This window comes from Coregonus clupeaformis, chromosome 1 (assembly GCF_020615455.1).
Source record: "Coregonus clupeaformis isolate EN_2021a chromosome 1, ASM2061545v1, whole genome shotgun sequence".
In the NCBI taxonomy this organism is placed as follows: Eukaryota; Metazoa; Chordata; class Actinopteri; order Salmoniformes; family Salmonidae; genus Coregonus; species Coregonus clupeaformis.
The window spans coordinates 82,243,083-82,271,028 of NC_059192.1; the positions used below are offsets into that span (position 1 = coordinate 82,243,083).

At 43.0% G+C, this 27,946-nt stretch overlaps 2 protein-coding genes across 9 annotated transcripts; one reads left to right on the forward strand and one right to left on the reverse strand.

The window, feature by feature from the left end:
* Positions 1-1,508: 1,508 nt before the first annotated feature.
* LOC121575171 (F-box only protein 9-like) lies at positions 1,509-15,780 on the reverse strand. Of its 2 annotated transcripts, none has more exons than XM_041888096.1 (13): positions 15,745-15,780; positions 7,653-7,733; positions 6,890-7,024; positions 5,409-5,466; positions 4,805-4,892; positions 4,560-4,687; positions 3,934-4,048; positions 3,613-3,731; positions 3,302-3,392; positions 2,799-2,894; positions 2,579-2,672; positions 2,161-2,321; positions 1,509-2,006 (listed from the first exon to the last, which is right to left on the reverse strand). In XM_041888096.1, exons 1-13 carry the CDS (start codon positions 15,766-15,768, stop codon positions 1,898-1,900), a joined length of 1,299 nt encoding a protein of 432 aa, XP_041744030.1. In that variant the 5' UTR covers positions 15,769-15,780; the 3' UTR covers positions 1,509-1,897. The 2 variants fall into 2 exon arrangements, with proteins under 2 accessions (XP_041744030.1, XP_041744041.1); XM_041888107.2 differs by lacking the exon at positions 15,745-15,780 and adding an exon at positions 8,703-8,881.
* Positions 15,186-27,125, forward strand: LOC121575141 (serine/threonine-protein kinase ICK-like). 7 transcript variants are annotated; one of them, XM_041888059.2, is made up of 14 exons: positions 15,186-15,416; positions 18,025-18,150; positions 19,820-19,874; positions 20,747-20,868; positions 21,001-21,080; positions 21,225-21,357; positions 24,286-24,457; positions 24,737-24,904; positions 25,031-25,399; positions 25,613-25,815; positions 25,895-26,055; positions 26,461-26,577; positions 26,737-26,844; positions 26,938-27,125. In XM_041888059.2, the coding sequence occupies exons 2-14, from the start codon at positions 18,050-18,052 to the stop codon at positions 27,090-27,092; spliced, it is 1,944 nt and encodes a 647-aa protein (XP_041743993.1). In that variant the 5' UTR covers positions 15,186-15,416; positions 18,025-18,049; the 3' UTR covers positions 27,093-27,125. The 7 variants fall into 7 exon arrangements, with proteins under 7 accessions (XP_041743993.1, XP_041743966.1, XP_041744002.1 ...); XM_041888032.2 differs by having other exon boundaries at positions 15,187-15,416; positions 17,866-18,150; XM_041888068.2 differs by having other exon boundaries at positions 15,187-15,416; positions 17,866-18,150; positions 25,616-25,815.
* Positions 27,126-27,946: the final 821 nt, after the last annotated feature.

Consider the following 27,946-nt stretch of genomic DNA (forward strand, 5'->3'; position numbering starts at 1 on the left):
ACATGTAGATGTATAAACTAAACTTACAATTCTGTATCATATTTAATATTGTTTGTATATATATGCATGGTTCATGCTGTGTTTTAAACCCACACTTCTCTCTTACGCTCAAGTGTTTGCCTCCTTGTTTTCACTCGTTAGATTGAGTCAGGCTACAAGTTACATCAAGCCATGACGTTTGAATGTGACTTGTGTTTTCTCCAAAGCGTTGCCTTAATAGATGTTGCTACTTATGTTTGTACATGTTTAACTTGTTCCCTTAATTATGTTGTATTGTAGCACACATATGCCTTAATTATAAAATTCAGGGGCCAAATCACCAACTTATGTTGTAGAGATGTCTCGCTTTGAAAGCCATTTACAGCCACTTACCACTGAAAAGTAGAAATGCTTCTCTATGTTAGCTGTTTGAATTATGTAATCAAATGTTGAAATGTTCTCAGATGACAAGTTGAGAAAGAAACAACAGCATGACAACATTCTCATGTCCTCCCAATCTGTGAATGGACTGCAAGATCAGATTTGTATCTACAGTAGTCTAGTCTGTAGAAATATTATCAGCTTTCTAACAGTGCAAGTAAAGCCAGCCTCGAAGCTGTTGCATTTGTAATGTCACAGATTGGAATGAATAAAATCATGAATGTTTCGTCTGTATCTCCTGTGGTGTATTTCAGGCATCGTTCTAAAGCACTCTAATCAAGCCAGTACTGTTTCCTCAATAGCACCAGGATCTTATCACCCTCAGGGCACATTCCAATTATCACTTACAATGATATTTCCTATCTAGGTCTTTCACTCCTTGCTATTATTAAGCCAGTTATCATACAGTAAGCCTATTATTTAAATATATATACATATCACCCCATAAGTAATCATAATTTGAAGCTTATGGGGGTTGTCATGTCACAAATCCTAGATTATTTATTCCGCTGTTCTTGGATGCTAATCTTTCCTGGTATGTGAACAAACTATCACGTAGGGGAATACTCTCTTTTCAATCAATGGGTTATAAAAATGATGGCTCTGAAGAGGATGAAAAAAATCAACAGGATTGGAAAACATGCCAGTGTTACGACGCACACTTATGAGGACACACCAGAACGACACCTGGACAACCATCAAAGGTCATGTGAAAATATGATTTTACTATTAAATTCACCATTATCATTTTAAGCTGTTATGCATTCCACCATCAAGTCCATTTAGATAAATATCATTAAAGAGAGCCTTTACTACGATTTTTGTATTTTACATATTTTGTAATCAGATTTTTTCTTTTCTTCATCTAAATCCATTTCAGACCTGGGTTCCTAGAGTATGTAATAGGTGGATTATGTGTGCTCTGGTCAAGAAAAGTGATTTAGAATTATGAAATAATTGAGTTTGGGATGGGAAAGTGTTGTATTATGATTGGGGTTGTGTAAGAGAAAATCCATCAGTGTTCTGCTTTTGTTGTTGGTGTGCAAGCACACTTTACGCCTTATAGTGATAAGAAAAACATCTACACATAGTTCCCACATTTGTTTATTCCAGTTGAGTTAACAGATGAGAAAATAGCTTACTAGAGAATTAACAAAAACAGTCAAAATATTCATTGTTGGAAAAGGGTGAAAAATCTCCTATTATTGACATTTTATGTCATCATACTGGACATCTATCCAGTCTTTAAAAGAAGAATCAGTATAATTATTTTTTGTTTGCTGTGACAGCCATAGACATAATGGCTATGTGGCACACACACTACGTTTAGAATCAGATGCAGGTTGATTGGTATACATTCATTCAAAATCATAGTTCAGCCCAAAACCAACAGGCAAAGAAATATGCATTTAGTGTTGTGTAAACTTTTGGGTGGTTTCTACTTCAGTAGTGACGTATCTCTTCTCTCTAGGCTGCCCTAGAGTGGGCGTTCAGAAAATGCTGTATAGCTTTTCACACGTGCAAAGAAGAAAGATGCGTACATCTGGTCCAAGTCGAAGGCAGTGACAACCGTTTCTCCCGTGGATCTAAAAAAACATTCAAATCACATTTATGCTGCTTTAGGAGATGGATACCTGAGAGCTCAATGAAAAGTTACATTCCCAATCACTTTTCTCTCTTGCAATGACATTCATTGAATGAATGCTGTCAAATCAAAACCCTAACTACCCAGTGTATTACCTGTAGTTGATGTGGCAGGAATGGTGAATCCAATTCAGCTTGTTGAAGCTCTGGCGCCCGCCAGACGACAGCTGCAGTCCCACATGAAAGCTGTGCTCTGTCTCGAGTGCCGCTGGGTTCCGCCGGCAAAACCGAGAGTTTCTCTGGTACTCTGCCACCTTCTGTCAAGAGAGAACACGCACACAGGGATCCGCAGTCAGAACTGAATAGCCAAAGCACTCTTCAATCATCTGTGGACAATGACGTACAGTATTTTATTTTCTCCTATTCTGTGTCCAGCACTGCACCAGTTGCACCAGTTAATGGGTGAGGAAACTGCCTATTTCGTTGGGTTTAAGGTATAACAGGAATGGAAAATATATAAATACCTTCCCACATCAATTCATCCATGTCCAATGCTGTAACTTCTCTCACTCACCTCTTCTTTTCTCTTAGAGACGACAACAAATACTTTGGTTTGATTGTCTGTGTCCTGCGACAGACGGTAATGACCACACATAATGGACTCCACCCTGTGTAAAGGGAAAAGGAAAGCCATGAATGTTACAAATCCAACCGTTGTGACCTTCTAAAACAAATTTTTCCCTCAAATGTGTTACTCCAGACTTGGATGCCAGTGTATGTTGCATTCTAAATACCTGGTGTTCCTGCTACGCAGACGAGGAACAGTGACCATTGGGTCCTCAGGTGTGGTCAGCATCATGACTTGGCCATCAGGGAAGAAACGCAGATATCTGGGGATACAAACAGTATAGCTAGTCTTGTCCGACTGTACGGTCATTAGCATGTCATAACATTTTACATTTTAGTCATTTAGCAGACGCTCTTATCCAGAGCGACTTACAGTTAGTGCATACATTATTTTTTTATCGAACCCACAACCCTGGCGTTGCAAACGCCATGCTCTACCAACTGAGCTACATCCCCTGCCGGCCATTCCCTCCCCTACCCTGGACGACGCTGGGCCAATTGTGCGCGCCGCCCCATGGGTCTCCCGGTCGCGGCCGGCTACGACAGAGCCTGGATTCGAACCAGGATCTCTAGTGGCACAGCTAGCACTGCAATGCAGTGCATTAGACCACTGCGCCACTCGGGAGTACATAACATAACAAGGACACCAGTGACTGACTGAAGCACCGACCTGTAATACTCCACCTGGTGCCAAGCCCTGTAGAATCCATCAAGGGACTCCTCTCCCTGACGGATGTATGCCGTTTTGCTGATGTAAACACCTGCAAAATCAACATTGAATACCATATATTGAATTTCCCAAACATAACGAGCATCTGATAAAATCGGACCAATCTAGTTTTAGCTATGCAACTTTTGCTAAACGTGCCAATTGTGCATTGATATTGAGAAAATAGAGAAGTATATGAAACAAATCCACTCTTATGTTAGAGTTTTTCTTTCTCTAAGGATGATAAATAAGTGATGTTCCTTAGTGTTTACCATCAAAGCGCACACGTGGCCTCTCAAGAAACATTTCCCTCCAGGAGTTGAAGGGCACCAGTTTGGTACAGCTCCGGCCCCACACTCTTAGACAGGCCAAACGCCAAATCTCTGGGTCCCTGAGGAGAAATCAACACCAAGGGCATAACAATCTAGGTTTCATTTGAAAAAACCAATACATTATTCAGGAGCCTGTTTTAATGCAGTGTATGGACCAGTGTTTCACAGCACTAAAAAGTTCAGCATGAATTTAAATGAATCAAAACCATGTTTGTGGAAAGTATATTTAAAATATGTTGGATTTGTAATGACTGGTCTGACCTAGCACAAATATAGAAGCCTCTACAGACTAGGGAGAGCTGCTCGAGGGCACGCAGGTCCAGATCACTGGACACAACCCAACGGAAGATGTATATCAAGACCTCTGGGGGCAGGGCTGTGGACAGAAACCCAAAGGAACAGACTGACAGTGAGAGAGCTTATGTACTGTATAGAAGTCCTTCAAAGTTTGTGTAAAGGCAAACCAGACAATGTCCAGTATACTAATCGAGTACTGCAAAGCCAATATTCTCCCAGACAGTGGTTCATTGAGTGGTTTATTGAAATGTTTCAATCCTGACCAAGATTTTTTTTTACATTTTTAGTCATTTAGCAGACGCTCTTATCCAGAGCGACTTACAGGAGCAATTAGGGTTAAGTGCCTTGCTTAAGGGCACGTCGACAGATTTTTCACTTAGTCGGCTCGGGGATTAGAACCAGCGACCTTTCGGTTACTGGCACAACGCTCTTACCCACTAAGCTACCTGCCGCCCTTATCCCAGTGGGATTGAAACATTGTATGTGGGTGCGTCTTAATAAACCACTGTGGGAGCATGAGAGTAGCCAACATAACTTTTTTTAACGTGCTTGGGTGTGTGGATTTTTCCTAACTATTGCATAAGCTCTACCTGAGATGTGCATCTGAGTCATCTCCACCTCAGGAACACATATCTTCAGAGAGTTGTCTTGCAGAGTGAGCTGCTGATGGAAGTAGGCCAGTAGATCCTCTATTTCACCATCCATGTCATTCTCATTGCTAGGAAACAGATATGCAGTATCATTCACATGATATGACTTGTATGGAAAAGAGGTGTGACTTTCAGTATGAAGTCTTCATTGTAGTGTTACTGTATACCACCATATAAAGACTTACCCACCATCTGGATCAGGAGAACGACTGTAGTTGATTTTAAACTCAATGTCAGGCACAATCTGCATTGCCCTGCGATAGTACTTAATTGCTGCAAATTAGGGAGGGAAAAAAAGTTTAGCTATGCTTTTGTGTAAAACCATTATTCCCAATCCCAACTACAGCCACACAAGAATTCCATTCAAGTCATGGTACCAATATTAACATTTCAAATCATACTTTGCTTTTAAAATCATACTTACGGATGATTTAAACATGATGTGTAAAAAATGCTAAATGGTACCATGACTTGAATGAGATTTATGCCACAAATGCTAAAATGTTAGCATTTGGAAACGGTGCCAGGGAAATAAAACCAAAGCATTGATTGCTGTCATACCTTGTCCATAGACTACTTACTAGGTAAGGAAACCAATGTGTCATTTTGTAATTTGGGTGAACTATCCATTTAAAAGGTCAATCACATCATACTCAGACAAAATAGAAATTACATTTTACACATTTAGCAGACGCTCTTATCCAGAGCCAGTTAGTGAGTGCATAAATTTTTTTTTTTCTTCCATACTGGCCCGCCTTGGGCTTAGCCTATCTTGTCTCACAGACATACCTTCATAAACAGCTCCATTCTCTTCTTCCTCAACAGCTTTTAGGAACAACTCTCTGGCCTAAGACAAAGAAACAAAAGTTGGGAACGATAGTGAAGATGATGCTGATGGCAGGTAGTAATATCTGGTGTAAAAATATAAAAAATTAAAACTCAACATGCAACAATTTCAAAGATTTTACTGCGTTACAGTTCATATAAGGAAATCAGTCATTTGAAATAAATTCATTAGGCCCTAATCTATAGATTTCACATGACTGGGAATACAGATATAATCTTCTTTTTTTTTTTTTAAGTAGGGGTGTGGATCAGAAAACCAGTCAGTATCTGGTGTGCCTCATGCAGCGCGACATCTCCTTCGCATAGAGTTGATCAGGCTGTTGACTGTGGCCTGTGGAATGTTGTCCCACTCCTCTTCAATGGCTGTGCGAAGTTGCTGGATATTGGCGGGATCTGGAACACGCTGTTGTACACATTGATCCAGAGCATCCCAAACATGCTCAATGGGTGACATGTCTGGTGAGTATGCAGGCCATGAAAGAACTGGGACATTTTCAGCTTCCAAACATTGTGTTCAGATCCTTGCGACATGGGGCTGTGCATTATCATGCTGAAACATGGTGATGGCGGCGGATGAATGGCACAACAATGGGCCTCAGGATCGCATCACGGTATCTCTGTACACTCAAATTTCCATCGAAAAAATTTAATTGTGTTCGTTGTCCGTAGCTTATGCCTGCCCATACCATAACCCCACCGCCACCATGGGACACACTGTTCACAACGTTGACATCAGCAAACCACTTCGCCCACATGCTGTCTGACATCTGCCCGATACAGTTGAAACCGTGACTCATCTGTAAAAAGCACACTTCTCCAGCATGCCAGCGGCCATTGAAGGTGAGCATTTGCCCACTGAAGTTGGTTACGACGGCGAACTGCTGTCAGATCAAGACCCTGGTGAGGACGACGAGCATGCAGATGAGCTTTCTGGAGACGGTTTCTGACAGTTTGTGCAGAAATTCTTCAGTTTTGCAAACCCACAGTTTCATCAGCTGTCCGGGTGGCTGGTCTCAGACGATCCCGCAGGTGAAGAAGCCGGATATGGAGGTCCTGGGGTGGCGTGGTTACACGTGGTCTGCGGTTGTGAGGCTGGTTGGACATACTGCCAAATTCTCAAAAACTACGCTGGAGGTGGCTTATGGTAGAGAAATTAACATTCAATTCTCTGGGAACAGCTCGTGGACATTCCTGCAGTCAGCATGCCACACCTGTCAGGTGGATGGATTATCTTGGCAAAGGAGAAATGCTCACTAACAGGGTTGTAAACAAATGTGTGCGCCAAATTTGAGGGAAATACGCTTTTTGTGCATATGGAAAATTTCTGGGATCTTTTATTTCAGCTCATGAAACATTGGACCAACACTTTGCATGTTGCGTTTATATTTTTGTTCAGTGTAAATGGCTCTAACAAAACAGCTTACTTTTTCCTCCCGGGCCAGTTCCTGTTTTCTTCTCAGGTCTGCAGCTCTTGACGACAGTCCTCTGTTCCCCCCATTGGACCCAGAGTTGGGCTTCAGTTCAGACATCCATTGGGCCCTGAACACGGTGAGCTCCACCTTGTCACATGAACAATGGTGTACGAGTGATTGACATTAGGGGTTTCTCTATTGCCTGGAGCAAGTGACCTGAGCAGTCTCGCAAGTTTAACCTGCTCTGAGGTTGCCCCTTTGGGCAGGTGATTTGTAAAAATATATATATAGAATACTGCAAAGAATTCCAGTAGCCTAAAACAGATCTTTCTGGTTCCTCCCCATTGTTTAAGTGGAAGACAGATCATTTATGGCAGTCTGGCAAGTTGAGCCTGCTCTGAGAATGTTTTTACTGATAACAACTCAATTAAAAATAATTCCAGTAATGATAATTCTGATTCCTCCCCTATTTGCAGGTAATATAATATGGCAATTCTGTGTGTAAATAGGTAATTAATCATAATCGTCTGGCAACCAAAAAAAATACTCCTGACAAGTGCCTTTCGAACTTTAATGTCAATCCCTGTGTACACACACACAATAGCAAAGCGTAAGCAACAACCCTCAATCTCGTAAACTTTGTTCATAACAGTGTATAGGTATGCTATCATGGCAACAACAAAAAAAATGCCAATATGGATTTCTGTTAAACTCTTTATCACAGAGCAATTCTGAGACATAATAGTTGTTTAGACCTTTGTATAGGCCATCTTACTTGGAGGTTTGAGTCATCAGTATTTTCATTCTCTCCATCTTGATCTTCTACAATGCCACGAGAATTGATAATGCTTTCAGCCTGCAGAAAAAATAAAAGTATTGTTAAAATAACTAGGCCTAAACATGGCAGCGAATCACAAACATGGACTGTCTGGCTCTCTTAACAAATAGGGTTTCATTCATTAGCAAATATTGATACAAGTCATTTACCCAAATACAAGCTGTGTTTATGGAAGTGAAGTGGTAGGACAAGAAAGACAAACCACACCCAACCAATATTCAAAGCGTGATCTGGGTTTAAGTTACTTTGAGGTGTGAGCATGCCAAAAAAAAAATTGCACAAGTTAGCTAGAACACATAAGCTAGCTCCTAGTATTCAAACACATTTGGCACCACAATAGCTTGCTAACTGGCAAACGAACAATCAGCCTCTTTCTTGGCTTTGCCTATGCCCAGGAAGGAACTAGCTACTTGACGTTACCTAAACAATAGCCAACTAAACAACGATTTACGATGGAGTTGAGCAGCGACTAGTGTGGTGGACTGGAGTTGAGCAGCGACTAGTGTGGCGGACTGGAGTTTCGATGTCACATAAAAGCGATCAAAAACTACGTATTTTCAGAGGACAATGTCAATGTCATGTGTATTGTTCGTTTGCTGAAATCCGTTTTTAATTTTTTTTATAAAAACGTATGTGACGTCGGAGCTCCAGTCTGCCCAGACTAGTTGCCACACAACTCCATCGTAAATCGTGGAGTTGAGTCGGCTACTAAAACAAGCAAGCAGGGCTTAGCATGTCATTTCCATGATTTATTTGCCAAACAGTTTTCATATTAATCTGTTGACACCTGGACATTTTAATTTATCAATACATTAACTACAGGTAGCTAACTAGCTAGTTAGTATCATTCGTGTTTACGAGACCCGTCATGCAACCACCAGCAGTAGGCGTGAGTGACCATACTTCCTGGCTAACTACGTTAGCCTAGCTAGCTAGATAACTGCCTCGGTGCAGGGTTTAGCCTCATAACAAACGACATTGAGCTACCATTATGGTCTTCTGTTGTCCGTTAACGTTTTCAGATGAGGGTCTACAGATCACGGTCAGAAAAACGGACAACACATCGGGGAAATTTGAGAGATCGCAGAAATGCAGACATTTCAATGACTTGCCTCGAACTGCTGAGTACTTTTACTGCGTTCAAAACGACTGGGAACTCGGAAATCTCCGACTTCACTGCGTTCAATACAACTGGGAACTCGGGAAAAAAACAGGCTCCGACTGGGAATAATAGTTTTGAACGGTCACCCAACTCGGAATTCCAAGTACAAAACTCGGACATCTTTCTATAGCTCCGAGCTGAAGGTCACTGACGTCATGATTTGACATCGTTCTTTTCTATAATTTTGTTATAGGCTAGTACATGGTCCACACAAAAGTGCCATCCTTCATTAATGAGCATATTTTTCGAAAATCATTCCAACGTAGAGGGATCCTAATGCCTGACTGTACAATGTAAGGGGTGTTTTTATGAAAGAGAAAGTTGAGGTACACCTCTAGTCTGAAGTTGCTTCTTCTTGTTTCCTTTCCTTCATCTTCACCTCTTGGAAAAACCAAGACAGGACAGGTAAATGCAATATGATGGATCCAAAACCAAACCAATTTGCATTCACTTGTCCAACTCCTTTCCCATCAGTGCAGATGAAGGAAAGGAGATGAAGAAGCCACTTTATACTATTGAGATACACCCTTGGTAATAATAATAATAATGTTGTTAAACTTCTAGAACGCTGTTCATAACTGAAAAAAATGTGGTACCCACACCTTTGTCCCAGCTTAAAAGCAGCCATTCATTATCACAGACTCCCAGTATACATTTTCATAAAAAATAAATGGGTAGGCTCAATTTAGTTCGCCAGAGCAGTATTCAGATACCTTGGGCCAATTCGACCGCTACTCCTCCATACTCATTACTCAGGCAGCCAAGCTCCCTAACCCTCCCTAGCAGATCTGTAAGGTGGAAGTATGGTGGAAGCTCCTCCACTACACTGGTTACACTTATCCAGACCCCTCAGATCTGCAAACATTGAATGGTTAGGGCCAAGGGGAGTGTTAGGGAGGGAACTTGTTATACCACCTATTTCGAAAGCTTCACAGAAGCGCATTCCCACTTCTGACACCAGTACAGCAATCGGGGGGAGGGGTGGAAAGGTCACCTGGACCCATGCAGGGAGGGTTGGTGGGCGGCTACGAAAGATATGACATGGCAATATGTGGTGATGATGGACACCAACCAGAGAATGATAGAGGACTCTTCTTTGTAAATGTCACAATATGGCGCCTGTGAGCGCACAGGCAGCGCCATTGAGGCATCTCCATTTTGAAGTAGTCCATTTTATTGTACTACTTCTATGAGTTGGTAAACAAACTGAAAGGGTGCATACTGCCACCTGGAGGAGTGTGTTGTTTGAACCGGTATAAAGCTTAGGTTAACGATTTACTGCCACCTGCAGTTATGGAGTATAATTCATTGGCTCAACCCTCCTGATGACCTGGATTGAATTATATGATCCTTCCTTAATCGAAGCAAACTTGTGATGATTTTCTGTGTTTCTTCGAAAAGACCTGCTCTCCGGAGTAGGGCGCCTTTGAAAGGAGTGATTACTGGGGTGGAGTTAAGTGTTGAGGTGGAGCAACTGAAATGGAAGATTCCCGGTGTCTGTCACGCCCGCCGTTTGGTACGACGCAGAACCGGTGGCGAGCGTGGTAAAACTGAGAAGACACTGTCCTTTTGAGTTTTGAAGTAGTCTTTGCCAGACAAAGTCATGTTAGGATATGTCAGTTATCCCGTGACAGCTTTTGTGCCGAACCCACTAAGGTGTTTTAGATGCCAGCTTATGGTCATGTTGCAGCAGTCTGTAGGAGGGAGATTCTGAGATGTGAGAGATGTGCAGGAGGGCATGGGACAAAGGAATTTGTAGTATCGGTGGAAAAAACTGTGTGTGTCAATTGTGGGGGTGCCCATGTTGCTGGGGATCAGAAGTGCCCGGTGTGAGGCAGGTTGAGGTTGCCAGGGTCAGAGTAGAACAGACGGTGTCGTATGCTGAGGCAGTGACGAGAGTAGAGGATGATAGGTCAAGGGTGAGTAGTAGGCGTAGGCCAATACAGAGTGATACGAATTTGTGCTTCAGTACGGTTGGCTTCTTAGCATTCATTGCATGGTTATCAACTGTACCGCAGAAATGTTACATCAATCACAGAAAATAGATGTTGTGGTGGCAGCTGCAGAGAAGTACTTGGGTATATGAAGTTTTACTGCAGAAGAGTTACAAGGTGTGTTGAACGAAAGAGTCCCGTCCTCCCAGGCCATCGGCCTGGTGTAGGATCAGTTAGGGTGAGAGTAGTGGAATGGGGTGGTGTTTATTTTTATGAAATAGTGGTATATAGGCGTAGGGTTAGTTGGTGGTGCATTTTTTCCCTTTTGCCCTTCCTTTTTATTTTTGTGTCACAAAGTGTAACGTGATCGACCACACACTACCGCACAGTAGGTTGTGGCATGCACAAACAAAATGTGTGAACGCCATGATACCAAAGAAGAAGAAGAAGATCCTTCCTTATTAACCCATAGGAAGTCCCACCTACTACTTCAACATGTTGCTAAATCGGGCTTTTGGGCACTAGAGTCCTCTATCATTATCTATGGCTCCAACCAGGTGGTGGTGTTGGTGTCAGAATACAGTCAATGGTCAGAACAGAAGAGATGTTACATAGGCTTGGTCATAAGTGGGAAGAACACCAAGAGGGAAAGTCCGAGAGTCAGTTGAACAATCCGTCCCGAGGGAGAGGCTGAAAGCTGTGGCTAGCGATCAATCGTTGATAAACAAACAATCAAACTTTACTCGGTGTGGTGGCGGTTCGGCACGGCTGTGCTGTGACTGGGTCAGAGATGGTAGGAGATCGTGATGGAGAAGAAAGTGAAGCAAGTATGGAGCATAGTGGTACAAATAAAGGGGGGAGTAAGAAAAAGAAAGCGGGAGAGAAAGGGAGTAGGGGTTTGAAGGGGAGTGAGAGGTCTATGGAGGCAGAGAGGAGGCAGAAAAGGAAGTTTGAGGAGAACAACAGTTTCCAACTCTAGCGGCAGTTCGGAGGTAGAGAGTGCTGAGGAAGGGCAAGATAAGTCGTGAGGGGATCATGGAGGTGAGGAGGAGCATAAAGTGATTCTGAAGTTTAGGGAGGAAGGGGGAGTTGGGGCGATGAGTCTGATAAGGTTGACGGCTGAGATAAAATAGTTCATTGGGGAAGTTGTCAATGCACATTTGTTAAGAGATGGGAGCTTGTTGGTATTCTGTAAGGACATGGCGCAGAGGGAAAAAGCTTTCAGAGTGAAGCAAATAGGGAAGTGTAAGGTGGTGTCGAGCAGCTGGACTGATCAAGAAGGGAAGCAGTGGTTTAATGGGGTGATAACAGGAGTGCCTGTGAGTGTTAGCACTGAAGAGGTAAGCGACAACTTGAGAGGAGGCATTCTAGTGAATGTTCAAAGATTGCAAGCGACAAAGGGTGGAGTTAAGGTAGTTAGCCTGTCTATTCTGTTACACTTCAAGGACCGGGTGCTGCCAAATAAAGTAACCATAGGATATATGAGTTATTATGTGAGGGCTTATGTACCGAAGCCTTTAAGATGTTATAAATGCCAGAACAGATGGATGAAAATGGCCAAGTGATGGAAAATCTGATAGAAATTAAAGATCTGGTGTGCCTGAATGATGGCCGAGGGACCAGGATTGATGTAGCCACAGGGAAATTGTCTGCCTTGGACCTCACTCTGGTATCTAGTGCAATGGCAGGAATCTGTGAGTGGGAGGTATGGGAGGAGTCGACAGTAGGGAGTGATCATTATCCCATAGTATGCACAGTAGGCCGGAGGGAGGAGGAGGTGTCAGTGTATGGAGTAGGCAGGTGGGTGTTTGGAAGGGCAAAGTGGGATCAGTTTCAGAAGCTGAGTGAGCAGGTGATGGCTCGGGTGGACATGAGAGGGGATGTGGATAGTATGAATAACTGGGTGAGAACAGCGTTAGTGGGGGCAGCTACTGAGTCTATATCTAAGAGTTCAGGGAGGAGGAGGAGGAGAAGGAAAGCAGTCCCATGGTGGACGGAGGAGTGTGTGGCAATGGTGAGGAGTAGGAACAGGGCATTTAGAGTACTGAAAAGGACGCATAACTTCCAACATCTGATTCAGTATAAGCAGGCCCTGGTGAGGAGAACTATCCGTCAGGCAAAGAGGTCATGTTGGCGTCGGTTCTGTGACACTATTAAAAGGGCGACACCTGTGGGAGAAGTGTGGGGGATGATTAAGAGGATGAGTGGGGTCAGAAGGGAGTGGGATTACCCAGTGTTGACAAGTGGGAAGGATGTGGCAGTAACAGATGAGGAGAAGGCAGAGATGATGGTCAAAGCGTTTGCCCAAGTGCATAGCTCGGCAAATTTGGCAGAGGGGGAGAGAGAGAACGAGAGAGGAGCATCCTAGAGTGCTGGATAGGAGGGAGGATGAAAATGATGCATTGAATGCACCATTTACCATGGCAGAGGTGAAAAGGGCAATAGGTAAGGCTGGGTTGACTTCACCTGGGAAAGATGAGGTGTGCTATGTTATGTTGGCCCATCTTAGTGATGAAGCACTGGATAAGGTATTGGTGTTTTACAAGAGAGTGTGGGAGGAGGGGAAACTCAACAAGGACCCAACTAGACCAAAAAGCTATCGGCCAATAGCTTTAACATCACATGTAGGTAAGATTATGGAACGTATGATTACGGAGAGGCAAACTTACTTCCTGGAGAGCAGGGGGCTAGTATCACCACATCAGAGTGGGTTCAGGAAGGGTAGGGGAGCTATGGACCCAGTGCTCTGCTTAGAAGCAGAGGTCAGGAAGGCTCAGGTGAACAAGGAGACTGTAGTAGCTGTCTTTTTTGATGTGGAGAAAGCATATGATATGATGTGGAAGGAGGGGTTGTTAATCAAGCTTGATATTATGGGGGTAGGAGGAAGAACGTACAACTGGATAAAGGATTTCCTGTTTGGAAGGTCTTTACAGGTGAGGGTAGGTAAGTCTATCAGGCAGCTACCTGATGGATAATGGTTCACCGCAGGGAAACGTGATTAGTCCTCTTGTTCTCAATCATGATCAATTATGTTTATTCTCAGGTACGGACGGATATTGGGAGGTCGTTATTTGCAGATGATGGGGCCTTATGGAAGAGGGGAAGAAATGTGCCATATACAGTCAGGAAGGTACAGGAAGCAATTGATGAGGTAGAGCGGTGGGCATTAATGTTGGGATTCAGGTTCTCTTTAGAGAAAACTCAGTGTTCTTTACCAGGAGGAAGGTGGTAGATGAGGTATGCTTGAGGTTATATGGGAGAAACTTGGAGACGGTGGGGGCCTTCATGTTCCTTGGGGTATACTTTGACACTAGACTGACCTGGGCAGAACACATTGAGAGAGTGGTGGGAAAGTCTAAAAAGGTGCTAAATGTGATGCGCTGTCTGACGGGGAAGGAGTGGGGGGCTGGGCGTTCCTCATTGAGGACCATGTATGTTGCATTGATCTGATCTGTAATAGACTATGACAGTATAGCGTATGGTTCGGCAGCCCGGACCTCATTGGAAAGGCTAGATGTCATACAGGGGCAAGGACTCAGAATATGTAGTGGGGCGTTTCGGAGGAAGTCAAGCCAGACAGAGTAGTTATTTGATCTGATTCATGTGCAGTGTTGATGAGTCTCCAGTCCTTTAGCTCACGTAGCAGACAAGACCTGCTTTATGAGGTGCTACAAACCCATGGCAGGATTAGACAGATGGGTATACAGATAAGATTTACTTTGGTCCCAGCCCATGTGGGGGTGGAGGGGAACGAGGCAGTTGATGTACTGGCTAAACAAGCACTTAGTAGTGGGGATGTTGATGTTGTAGTTTCAATGAGCAAGGCAGAGGCAAAAAGCCTGATATATACAGTGATGGTGCAGAGATGGCAGAAGAAGAGGAATAGAGATACAAAGGGCAGGCATTTATTTCAAGTACAGAGGAAAGTCGGGGAGGACGGCAGGAAGGGACAGAAGAGAGGAGGCTATTTTTACAAGATGGAGGGTGGGACACAGCCAGTTGAATAAGACCTTAAATGTGATAGGAAAGCATCCAACAGGAAAGTGTGATTATTGACAGGAAACAGAGACTGTGGAGCATGTATTGCTACTGTGTGGGCAGTATCAGCGGGAAAGAGAGAGGGTGAGATCTAGTATGAGGGAGAAGGGGATACAGGAAATTAGTTTGAAGAGTATATTGAATAGAATGTCATTAGATATAGTCTGAAATATTTTGTTATCTTTTTTAAGAGCAACGGGGGTGGCATTTATTTTCTCCCGGTCTCTGGCCCACACTCCAGTATAGTAGGTGGCGGTAATGCACCATAACGTTGGATGCCAACCGCCGATAAACCCCACCAAAGAAGAAGAAGAAGAAGACGAAGACGAAGACGAAGACGAAGACGAAGACGAAGAAGAAAAAGGAAAAGGAAAGTCCAGTAGGTGGCGGTAATGTGACATAACATTGATTGCCAACCGCCACTGAAGAAGAATAGCTCGCTTTAGTGGTCGCGCAGCTGTGATTTGTTGTGATGGGCCTATGGATGTAATGTGAGTGAGCGTGGTTGACTAAGTAGTTTAGTGATGCTGTGTTCAAATGTCTGTTCATCGAGTTGAAACGGAGTGGGTGAGTGTATTTTTGACTCTCTTACTTAGCTTTTTGTCATTATCAGCAGCAATCAAAGATTGATCGTGTGGCTGTTAGTTAACGTGAGCTAGCTAGCTAACGTCCGCTAACCAACGCGTTAACAGTAGCTCGCTGTAGCATTTTTTGTTTCTCGTTGCAGCAGTAGCTAGGTCCACTGCGACAACCATGGGTCACCCGGCCGCTCAGCCTGTCCGCCAGGGTCTGCCGAGGTACACCATGCACCTTGGTAGATAAGAAAATAAAACTGTTACTAGCAGATAAAATTCACATACACATGGTAATCTCCTAAAAACAAAAGATGTCTAACCTTGGCAGCCTGGCGGATAGCCATCCCTGCCCCGCAGTCCTCCATGGCATGGAACATGTCCAACACACTCCACTGCTTCCTCTTGACTTTCTCCATGTTGTGGTGTTAATACAATGTAGCTAAATAACTTGGCATACTATACACAATTTAGAAAGATAACTCAATCTGAATATGTATAAACGTTTACATTTCAAAGCTAAAGCATTGAAAGGTGATGAAAGTTTTCACAATAACTGAAAGTGGAGCCACGTTTTTTGTTTGATGTTATCTATAATAAATTAGTGTCCCAATTAGTTTAATATTGATGCATACATTGTAAAATTTGACTAAATACTGTCTCTATGTAGCTGTTGTAAGACGAAACATAGCCAACAGTGATAGGTGTCAAAAAATTAATGGTTCAAAGTTCCAAATACATTTTTGCAGATTGTGCAAAACGCCTCTGTCAGAGGACAACATTTTGATACGATAAAGCTTGACAACATTCAGCTGTTTTCGTGATATGTATTATCTAACGCTTACAATTTCTTTCCTTTTTGCTGTCTTAGCAGTTCTATCAACATTTAGCAACTAAGCTAGCATCATTAGAAAATCCGTTAGCTATATTTCAGAGGTAAAAAGTTGGATATTAAATGATGTGTGGTCTGTCGCCCAGTCGAATTTTACAATATGCAGTGTTCCACAAAATGTGTACATAACTTTTTTGAAAACGCTCAAAACCTAACTTTACTTACATAAATTGCACTGAAAATCGGTGGTCAGCTAGCTAGAAGAGTGTTGTTAGTCGCAAAACGTACCGTTATTTTCCAGTCCATTTAAATGTTGAGCTCGAGGTGATTTAGTCCTCCAACCGCTAGAGTGTCCGAAGTTGGGGGAAAATTAGCTAGCAATATTGCTAACTATGTAAACATAACATGACATTATGGTCAGACATTTTTACACTTAATCTTATGCATGTCTTTTGGTAATGTTAGGTCAGTAGCTAGCTTGTGATGAAATAGCTAGACCAGCTTTATCACAGTTGCAGCCTACAGTATTTTTCAGTTACAACTGGTTTCTGGCGGCCTTCTTCGGTTACACAGGTGTTCTGAACATGCTAGATGGCTAATTACTGTGACACAGGTGGTCTGCCTCTGTCTTCGGTCTGTCTTCCGTAAACATGCGCTGTAACATGGCGATATGGCTGTGTGGTAACACTAACCTAACCCTATAAATGTGTGTAGTAATTTAACATTTTGTTTTTGAAAATTATTTCTCGCTGATATGGAAGATATATTCCTTCTGTTTCCAAAACCGTATCCCTAGCGATGTGTGTTCACGTTTAGAACAAGTGGGCCTCTTATAAGCCTTTTGGCAAATGTTTGAAAATGACGTATTTGCTACTTCATTATACAGGAGTTGCACATTTAAGCAATAAGGCCCGAGGGGGTGTGATATATTGCCAATATACCACGGCTTAGGGCTGTTCTTATCGACGACGCAACGCGGAGTGTATATTGGCCATATATCACAAACAACCGAGGTGCCTTATTGCTATTATAAACTGGTTACCAACATGGTTAGAGCAGTAAAAATAAATGTTTTGTCATACCCGTGGTATATGGTCTGATATACCACAGCTTTCTGCCAATCAGCATTCCGGGCTCGAACCACCCAGTTTATAATCAACAATACGCCATAGCCTTTTGACTGTAAGATGATAGGCTTGCTATTGTTGCATGTTTCCATTAAGCTCTTAATATAAATGGGCCGTTCCTTGTATGCATGCATAGTATTTTCTGTTGGTCACATTATTTTACTGTTTGGGGGGAAATATTAGTTTGACGGTTAAGGTTAATGAGGGTCAGTTAGTCAGCAGCAAAATTGACCGAAATTTGCATCCCTAAATTAGGCGCTAAAGGTAATTAGCATCTATGAATGGGGTTGGCAAAAAGAGTACTACTGTCTGTTGAATATCTAAGAAGATAATCAAATAAATTGTGTAACTTGCATTCAATTACAAACTCTTTGTCTCAGATTCTTTGTATTGTTTAAAACGGATAACCAAGTGTATATTTTCCCTCTGTGATTGAATTGCTGGTCTATGGCTTCCTCTATGCCTTCCGATTCCCTTTTCCTCAGGAGGAGGCAAGAAGCCCATGACAACATGAGTCCTGCAGCTGTGCCTGTGGTCCACTGCTGTTGTCACAGGAAAATCTGGTTACACTCAACAGATGCAGGGGGCTTCCAGCCTGCCACCTCTGTGTTCCTCCAGCCCATAGTGATCTGATCTACCCCTAGGCAATGGCGAGGAGAGGGCAGCGCCATGAATAGATACACCACCCTCAGGCAGCTCGGGGATGGCACCTACGGCTCAGTCATGCTCGGCCGCAGCCTGGAATCAGGGGAACTGGTCGCCATTAAGAAGTGAGTGTAGGGCACATTGTCATTGAATTATTTTTTTTGTTGAAAAAAATGGCTGATCTCTGTGTGCAAATGCAGTCCATCTTTGCAGGGTTGGTAGCTAGTGTAGGCTACATATTATCCTCTGGTACCTAAATTGAAGGGCTTTAGCCTAAAAGTGGTTGTAGCTGCTAAACCGTGTAGTAAAATGAGCTGCCAGTGCCTGTGGGATTTGCTAGGAATGGCATTAGCAGGTGGCCACTCCCACATCCATGTGTGGTTAAGATGACAGCTGGTTAGAAAGATGTGTAGACAAATAAAAGTGCACGGATGACTGACAAGCCCACCCATTTAGCTGATTTAAAAAAATAAAGGCATGTCTTGGTGGGTATGGTACCTTTGGGCAGCATCATAAAAGCCTCTGACTTCTATTTCTAGCTTTGACAGGAAGTGTGTGGGGCAGCTGCAGACTAGCAGCATAAATCCTAGCTAATAAATCAATGGCTAGTATGACATTACTATCTGTTCCAGCTGGCGGATAGCTGTTGATACGTAGGTAGTGTTAAGGGTAAGCAGCACATTTTCGACCATTGAGCAAAACATTTAATTTATTTAATAACAGAGCATTTTCTAAATTCCAACGAACCACCTGCAACTAGCCATGGATGTTTAGAAGACAGCGGTGGCTTCCAAGTCGGGAATTGAGGAAGTACCCTATTGCCAAGTAAAGGTTGGTCGAAAAGAAATGCGTCTGTACCTGTAGACTTTGTCATTGTTCTAACGCTAGTTAGCATTGGCTCGCGGAACTACTGCTAACTTCCTTCATACTCATACATGCAGAGATATAAAAATGTTATCCACAAGTTCGTCTGACTCTGGGCAAGTAGAACATGCCAGAATCTTGCAGTATCCCTCACTACCTACGTATCAGCGGCTATCTGCCAGCTGGAACAGATCGTAATGTCGGACTAGCCATTATTCGCTGCGTAAATCCATAATGTTGGTGGTGTCGCTGTCTTGAGATTGAAATAGAGAAGGCCTAGGCCAGGGTTCTTCAATTCCGGTCCTGGTGGGCCGAAACGCTTCTGTTTTTTATTTCTACCTGGTAGTTAATTGCACTCACCTGGTGTCCCAGGTCTGAATTAGCCCCTGATTAGAAGGAGAGGATGAAAAACAGAGGTGTTTCGGCCCTCGAGGACCGGAATTGAAGAACCCTGGCCTAGGCCTACGTGTTATAAACTTGTTTGGTCTTTTCAATCATACATTTTACGCACTACGTATTAATCTCTTTTATGAATCAAACTTCTTATATCAATCAAGAATCCCAATATGTTTTAAAATAAAAAGGATGACCTATGATGTCTGTCCTTTTATTAAAGGGATATTTCAGGATTTTGACAATGAAGCCGTTTATCTACTTCCCTGGAGTAAGATGAACTCGTGGATACCATTTTTATTTCTGAAGGAAGTTGCTAACTAGTGTTAGCGCAATTGCTAGTAAATACATTAGACTTCCAGTCATTGCGCTAACGCTAGTTAGCATTGGCTCGCGAAACTTCCTTCATACTGAATGCCGAGACTTGAAAATGGTATCCATGAGTTCATCTGACTCTGGGGAAGTAGATAAAGGGCTTCATTGCCAAAATATCCCTTTAAGTTAGGCTAATCATGAATGATTGCATATTTGTTTCAGAATGAAGAGAAAGTTCTACTCATGGGAAGAATGCATGAATCTTCGTGAGGTCATAGTAAGTGCTCCTTTCCAGATATTATGCTTGTGTGTAAAATGCTCCACATATTTATTCCAAAACATGGTAACATAATAAATACAACCTACCACAGCTGTTGCCTGTTTCACCTGTTACTGTTTTTGTATGACTATTTAAATTCCACCTCTGCTCAGAACCACAGAAACCAGCACAAATAATCTAGAAGGTGATTCTTCTGTGTACTGCCCTTGGATTTGAACTCTAGTTCCTGACCCAGATATTCATTCCTTACCTTAGAGCTTGGTACCAAAGGAGCGTAGCTGCATATTAGACGAATCCGGCCACTGAGGGATCTTAGTTGGAATGTCAGCTGTAAATAGCATGTGCCACCACCAAGACCCATAACGACTTTCCCCACTACTAAAAAAATATGGCATGCTGAAAGTTGCCTCCATACTTTCCAGTGCATGGGAAAACTGAGTCCTGCTTCACCTCTGTTTACTATGATCTGCCCTGGTTTGCTTAAAACATTAAAAAGCATAAGCAATCACTAATGGCTGCACTTTTAGAAATACCAGTTGTTCCCCACACTGTACCCAAGATGATATACTGTTTATTATATATATTTTTAATTTAACCTTTTATTTATCCAACAAATTCTTATTTACAATGACGGTCTGGCAAGTGACGATTGGGAAGCGCTTTGATTGTCAAACCATGTTTTGATTTTGAACAAAAGCGTGTTTGTTGGGTTTAAGGGTGAGGCCTTGAATGTGTTACCTTTTATGTGTCGGTCTTACATGATGGAGTATTGCAGAGCTGTTTTTGATGATATACAGATTGAGGTGATTTCCCTCATGCTTGGTCTTGATTGATGAGGTACCATCTAATTTGTTCCCTCCTCCTTTCAGTCTTTAAAGAAACTCAACCATGCGAATGTGGTCAAACTCAAGGAGGTTATACGGGAAAATGACCACTTGTACTTTGTGTTTGAATACATGAAGGAGAACTTGTATCAACTAATGAAAGACAGGTAAATATTATTATTTTTTAAATCACAAAGCCTAAATATAGTCTATTTGAAAGGGGTTCAATGCTTTGGGGATACTTTTTCTCAGTATGTCAAAATCATGGCTCATGTATTGTTATTTGTATCATGTTACAGGTCTCGGCTGTTCCCTGAATCTGCTGTGCGAAATATTATGTTCCAGATACTGCAGGGATTAGCATTTATTCATAAGCATGGTATGATCCACTGTATACTTATCAGAATGATACACTAGCATGGAGATGTTTTTTGGTGGCACATTTTCTAGAAATGAGGTACACTATTTTGAAAAAGCTTTTCACGTGTTACTCTGTATGCTCGCTGTATGATTTTCCCCTCAGGATTTTTTCACAGGGATATGAAACCTGAGAACCTTCTATGCATGGGACCAGAGCTGGTGAAAATAGCTGACTTTGGGCTTGCCCGCGAGATAAGATCTCGGCCACCATACACAGACTATGTTTCAACAAGATGGTTAGTTTTGTTACCTCTATATGGGTTTTATGTGTCTGTGACACCATTTTGTGATTGATCAGTAAGACTGATCAAGTTCTCTGAATTTGTTGGTCCCCTTTTCTGTCCGCAATGTGACAACATGATTCCTCTTGTATTTTCTCTCATGTGGAGCATCAACCAGCCTATAAAGCCTTTCTCCCTTCCTTGTGTTGAGACCTTAGAGACTGCTGCCATATGTACAGTCGTGGTCAAAAGTTTTGAGAATGACACAAGTATTGGTCTTCACAAAGTTTGCTGCTTCAGTGTTTTTAGATATTTTTGTCAGATGTTACTATGGTATACTGAAGTATAATTACAAGCATTCCATAAGAGTCAAAGGTTTTTATTGACAATTACATTAAGTTTATGCAAAGAGTCAATTTGCAGTGTTGACACTTCTTTTTCAAGACCTCTGCAATCCGCCCTGGCATGCTGTCAATTAACTTCTGGGCCACATCCTGACTGATCGCAGCCCATTCTTGCATAATCAGTGCTTGGAGTTTGTTTGAATTTGTGGGTTTTTGTTTGTCCACCCGCCTCTTGAGGATTGACCACAAGTTCTCAATGGGATTAAGGTCTGGGGAGTTTCCTGGCCATGGACCTAAAATGTCGATGTTTTGTTCCCCGAGCCACTTAGTTATCACTTTTGCCTTATGGCAAGGTGCTTCATCATGCTGGAAAAGGCGTTGTTTGTCACCAAACTGTTCTTGGATGGTTAGGAGAAGTTGCTCTCGGAGGATGTGTTGGTACCATTCTTTATTCATGGCTGTGTTCTTAGGCAAAATTGTGAGTGAGCACACTCCCTTGGCTGAGAAGCAAACCCACACATGAATGGTCTCAGGATGCTTTGCTGTTGGCATGACACAGGACTGATTGTAGCATTCACCTTGTCTTCTCCAGACAATATTTTTTCCGGATGCCCCAAACAATCGGAAAGGGGATTCATCAGAGAAAATGACTTTACCCCAGTCCTCAGCAGTCCAATCCCTGTACCTTTAGCAGAATATCAGTCTGTCCCTGATGTTTTTCCTGGAGAGAAGTGGCTTCCTCGCTGCCCTTCTTGACACCAGGCCATCCTCCAAAAGTTTTGCCTCACTGTGTGTGCAGATGCACTCACACCTGCCTGCTGCCATTCCTGAGTAAGCTCTGCATTGGTGGTGCCCCGATCACGCAGCTGAATTAACTTTAGGAGACGGACCTGGCGCTTGCTGGACTTTCTTGGGCGCCCTGAAGCCTTCTTCACAACAATTGAACCTCTCTCCTTGAAGTTCTTGATGATCCGATAAATGGTTGATTTAGGTGCAATCTTACTAGCAATATCCCTGCCTGTGAAGCCCTTTTTGTGCAAAGCAATGATGATGGCACGTGTTTCCTTGCATGTAACCATGGTTAACAGAGGAAGAACAATGATTTCAAGCACCACCCTCCTTTTAAAGCTTCCAGTCTGTTATTCTAACTCAATCAGCATGACAGAGTGATCTCCAGCCTTGTCCTCGTCAACACACTCACCTGTGTTAACGAGAGAATCACTGACATGTCAGCTGGTCCTTTTGTGGCAGGGCTGAAATGCAGTGGAAATGTTTTTTGGGGGATTAAGTTCATTTTCATGGCAAAGAGGGACTTCGCAATTAATTGCAATTCATCTGATCACGCTTCATAACATTCTGGAGTATATGCAAATTGCCATCATAAAAACTGAGGCAGTAGACTTTGTGAAAATTAATGTTTGTCATTCTCAAAACTTTTGACCACGACTGTACATAGTCATTGAACACTGTTCACTTTAATGTTTACGTAATGTCTATTGTTTTGAAATCGTTTCTGTAGTTAGACAAAGATAAGATTAACATTATTCTGTTTGAATTTAATTTGATCTGTGACTAATTAAACCAATTGATTACTCACTTTATATGTACAGTGCATTCGGAAAGTATTCAGACCCCTTGACTTTTTCCACATTTTGTTGCGTTACAGCTTTATTCTAAAATTGATTTAATTGATTTTTTTCCCCTCATCAACCTACACACAATAACCCCGAAGAACACAGTGGCCTTCATCATTCTTAAATGGAAGAAGTTTAGAACCACCAAGACTCTTCCTAGAGCTGGCCGCCTGGCCAAACTGAGCAATCGGGGGAGAAGGGCCTTGGTCAGGGAGGTGACCAAGAACCCGATGGTCACTCTGACAGAGCTCCAGAGTTCCTATGTGGAAATGGGAGAACCTTCCAGAAGGACAACCATATCTGCAGCACTCCACCAATCAGGCTTTTATGACTGTGGCCAGATGGAAGCCACTCCTCAAACAAGATTCTCTGGTCTGATGAAACCAAGATTGAACTCTTTGGCCTGAATGCCAAGCGTCACGTCTGGCGGAAACCTGGCACCATCCCTACGGTGAAGCATGGTGATGGCAGCATCATGCTTTGGGGATGTTTTTCAGCGGTAGGGACTGGGAGACTAGTCAGGATTGCGGGAAAGATGAACGGAGCAAAGTACAGAGAGATCCTTGATGAAAACCTGCTCAGGACCTCCGACTGGGGCGAAGGTTCACCTTCCAACAGGACAACGACCCTAAGTCAACGGGTCTGAATACTTTCCGAATGCACTGTACATACGGTATTGTCGACATAGATCATCCTATATAACTACTGCTGTACATAACCTTTTCCTACATGTCCATACTGTCTATACACTCCGTGTATTTATATCCCGGACTCTGGCATTGCTTGTTCTGATATTTATTGTTTCTTCTTTTTTTTTGGGGGGGGGGGGATTATTTGTGTATTAGTATTGTGCTGTTAAACATTTACTGCACTGCTGGAGTTAGGGAACAAAAGCATTTCCCTGCACCTGCTTTAACATCTGCTCATCTGTGTATGTGACAAATAAACTTTGATTTGATATCCAGGTACAGAGCTCCAGAAGTGCTGCTGAGGTCCACCTCCTACAGCTCTCCTATAGACCAGTGGGCTGTGGGCTGCATCATGGCAGAGCTCTACACCCTCAGGCCTCTGTTCCCGGGCTCCAGTGAAGTGGACACCATTTTCAAAATTTGCCAAGTCTTGGGAACTCCAAAGAAGGTAGCTTTGTTCTCCGGGGCTGTTAGATCCAGTATATCAGCCTGTTATAAGCTATACTGTCCTCACATCTTCATGTAGAATGTCTCATGGTGTTGTTAAATTCATAAATCAAACCTCACTGAAGATGTGGTGATTAGTCTTGTGTGATGTGCTTTTGAAATGACAAACTTCTTCCCAGATTATTTTTGTCATAACATTTAAAAAATGTTCTGTTTTATCTCTGTACGGTGAAATTAAGCAGTTCAATAATAATAATTGTGTCTAATCCACTTCCTCTAGAATGACTGGCCAGAGGGCTTCCAGTTGTCGGCAGCCATGAATTTCCGCTGGCCCCAGTGTGTCCCCAGTAATCTGAGGAGTCTGATCCCCAACGCCAGTACTGAGGCCATCCACCTCATGAGAGACCTACTCCAGTGGGACCCTAAGAAGAGGCCAGCCTCTGCACAGGTAGCACACCTTGGCTGGAGCTAAACAATTTAGATATTCTAACATTTTAATGTCATTTTAGCTGATTAATATATCCTGCTTAGGGCTCAACGGAAACCAATAAATTATTTTATTCTCCATTTGCAGGCCCTCAGGTATTCATACTTCTACGTGGGTCAGGCGTTGGGCACGCCTCAGCAGATCCTGGAGCAGGGCAGGCCTCAGCCGGGTCCCCTACTTCCACAGCCACCACAACCATCACAGCAGCCTCTGCAGCAGCAACAACCACTGCTGCTCAAACCAGTGCCCCCTCCCCAGCCAGTGCCCCCAAATCCGCATTTCACCTCGTCCAGGCCCCTGCAACAGATCGAGCCAGCCCCCGCCCCGGTTCCATTATACCAGAGGCACACAGAGCTGCTGCGAGAGCAGCCCAACCGCATAGTGAAGCAGGAGGAGACTGAGAGAGTCCCACAGACCCGTTTACCTTACATTGTTGACAAGAGCTTGCAGAGCCAGGTGAGTTTGCAGTCATCAACCAGGGCTACCTGAGCACGACAAGCATTCATCCGCGTAATCATGTCATTAGATGTTAGAATACCTTGTTAAATTAATCCAAAATGCAATGGCTACGAATGCAAAGTTGATGAATTCTTCAGAAATGTAATTGAGCCATTTTGCTTCTTTGTCTCTCTCATAGAGATTGTTAATACACCATTTCCTTTTTTCGAGTTGACCCAGGAGGCTGAAAATGCCAACTTCTTAAGCTATCAGGTGAAACCTAAGGGTGGAGGACGCCGGCGATGGGGCCACGGCACAGGCCTCCTAAAGGGTGACGGCTGGGATGACTTTGAGGACACAGAGCTGACCTCTCTAAGTGTTCTGTGCAAAACAAACTTTCCTACTGAAAAACGAAGAGAGGAGACGTTGAGCAGGTGAGACTCTCTGTCCCTATGAGTTATCAGTTTGATCTTTTCAGATAAAGGCTTTATGCATTTCTGCTATGTCTTTCAGGTATGGAAATGTTTTGGATTTTAGCAGCCCCAAAGTTAAGGGGCATGTGACAACAGGTGACGAGGCACCTTTGAATCTGAACAAGGCAATGTCCTACCAGGAGCCTTCGAGAACAGCCTCTGCCAAACAGCATTACTTGAAGCAGTCAAGATATCTACCAGGTAGAAAGACAAAAACATGACCTTCCTTCCAAATTGATATTTTCAGTAAGGAACGTCTAGTTACTGCTAATGTATATCATAAAATGGGGTCACTCATTAATCGGCATTGAGCCTTCTTTATCAGTGAACTTTGAACTCGATTTATCTGCCATTTGTCTACCAAATCAGAGACATACGCATGTACATGCTCTGATATAGAATGCCAAATTATTTTTAAACCTGGGTGAAACTACATTATTTTCATCAATTGATTTATCAATGATCATCTCAGGAGTGGCTAATGTTGCTGAGTCATGATGATTTAGTCTTGTTGAGCCACAAGGGGCAGCTTGTTGTGATTTAAATTATGTTGCAAACTTTCTCAACTTTACCTCTATTTCCTAATCTCTCCTATCTCACCTGCAGGTTTAAGTACCAAAAAGAATATGGCAATAAATTCCAACAAAGACTACAGTGAAGGCAACCGCTGGGGCAGCAGCAGTATTCCTGTAGGAGGGACACTTCCTAGCAGAAACACTCATGGTAACGATTTGGGTTGGGACCAACGTCCTGGATGTTTATCACCTGTCACCTTACTAAACAGAAGGCTGTGTGGTATAAGCTAGGGTTATGTGTCTGTTGTTTGTTTACAGTACAACATTTAACTTGAATGTCCTTTTATCTTTGATGGCCCAATCGCAGGTTCAAATACACTTCCAAGTGGATATGTACCATCCTATTACAAAAAAGAGGTTGGCTCTGCCGGCCAAAGAGTGCAACTCGAACCTATAGGGGACTCGACAGCATCAAGTGAGTGATCTTTGTAGTCTCAATGCACAGTTGTCAGTCCAGTCTTAGTGCTGTGTAGTAATGTAATAATGTGGCTTGTCCCTGCTGTCACAGATTATGCAACCTGGAGGTCATCAAGCAGAAGTCAGATGGGTGCCTCATCCTATCTGCCGTCACCCACCAAGACTACACCTGGCCTACGGTCTCGCCCCCCAGTACAGGCCATCCATGGGCGCACAGACTGGTCTGCCAAATATGGACACCGCTAGTGGCCTCTTTGGGGCACTTGTGTTATGGCCTGGAACAGATGTCTGTATTCCTGATTTCTCTTTTCCCTATAAAAGGAAAAACAGATGTTTTCATAATATGAATTATCAAAGTATGTACGTGTTATACAGCAATAACCTTGGTTTTGTATTATTCTGTGTATATATTGTTCAATGTACAACCTTTTCAATGTACAGTGGGGAGAACAAGTATTTGATACACTGACAATTTTGCAGGTTTTCCTACTTACAAAGCATGTAGAGGTCTGTAATTTTTATCATAGGTACACTTCAACTGTGAGAGACGGAATCTAAAACAAAAATCCATAAAATCACATTGTATGATTTTTAAGTAATGAATTTGCATTTTATTGCATGACGTAAGTATTTGATACATCAGAAAAGCAGAACTTAATATTTGGTACAGAAACCTTTGTTTGCAATTACAGAGATCATACGTTTCCTGTAGGTCTTGACCAGGTTTGCACACACTGCAGCAGGGGTTTTGGCCCACTCCTCCATACAGACCTTCTCCAGATCCTTCAGGTTTCGGGGCTGTCGCTAGGCAATACAGACTTTCAGCTCCCTCCAAAGATTTTCTATTGGGTTTAGGTCTGGAGACTGGCTAGGCCACTCCAGGACCTTGAGATGCTTCTTACGGAGCCACTCCTTAGTTGCCCTGGCTGTGTGTTTGGGGTCGTTGTCATGCTGGAAGACCCAGCCACGACCCATCTTCAATGCTCTTACTGAGGGAAGGAGGTTGTTGGCCAAGATCTCGCGATACATGGCCCCATCCATCCTCCCCTCAATACGGTGCAGTCATCCTGTCCCCTTTGCAGAAAAGCATCCCCAAAGAA

What these genes read in the sequence shown, in the direction of transcription:
- LOC121575141 (XM_041888059.2), top strand. Translation starts at nt 18,050, where the DNA reads ATGAATAGATACACCACCCTCAGGCAGCTCGGGGATGGCACCTACGGC. An exon ending in TGAATCTTCGTGAGGTCATA is followed by an intron (nt 19,875 to 20,746) that starts GTAAGTGCTCCT and finishes TCCTCCTTTCAG; the next exon opens with TCTTTAAAGAAACTCAACCA. An exon ending in TCTTGGGAACTCCAAAGAAG is followed by an intron (nt 24,458 to 24,736) that starts GTAGCTTTGTTC and finishes CACTTCCTCTAG; the next exon opens with AATGACTGGCCAGAGGGCTT.
- LOC121575171 (XM_041888096.1), bottom strand. Translation starts at nt 15,768, where the DNA reads ATGGCTATCCGCCAGGCTGCCAAG. An exon ending in AACTGGCCCGGGAGGAAAAA is followed by an intron (nt 5,467 to 6,889) that starts GTAAGCTGTTTT and finishes TCTTTGTCTTAG; the next exon opens with GCCAGAGAGTTGTTCCTAAA. An exon ending in CTGCGTAGCAGGAACACCAG is followed by an intron (nt 2,673 to 2,798) that starts GTATTTAGAATG and finishes CCCTTTACACAG; the next exon opens with GGTGGAGTCCATTATGTGTG.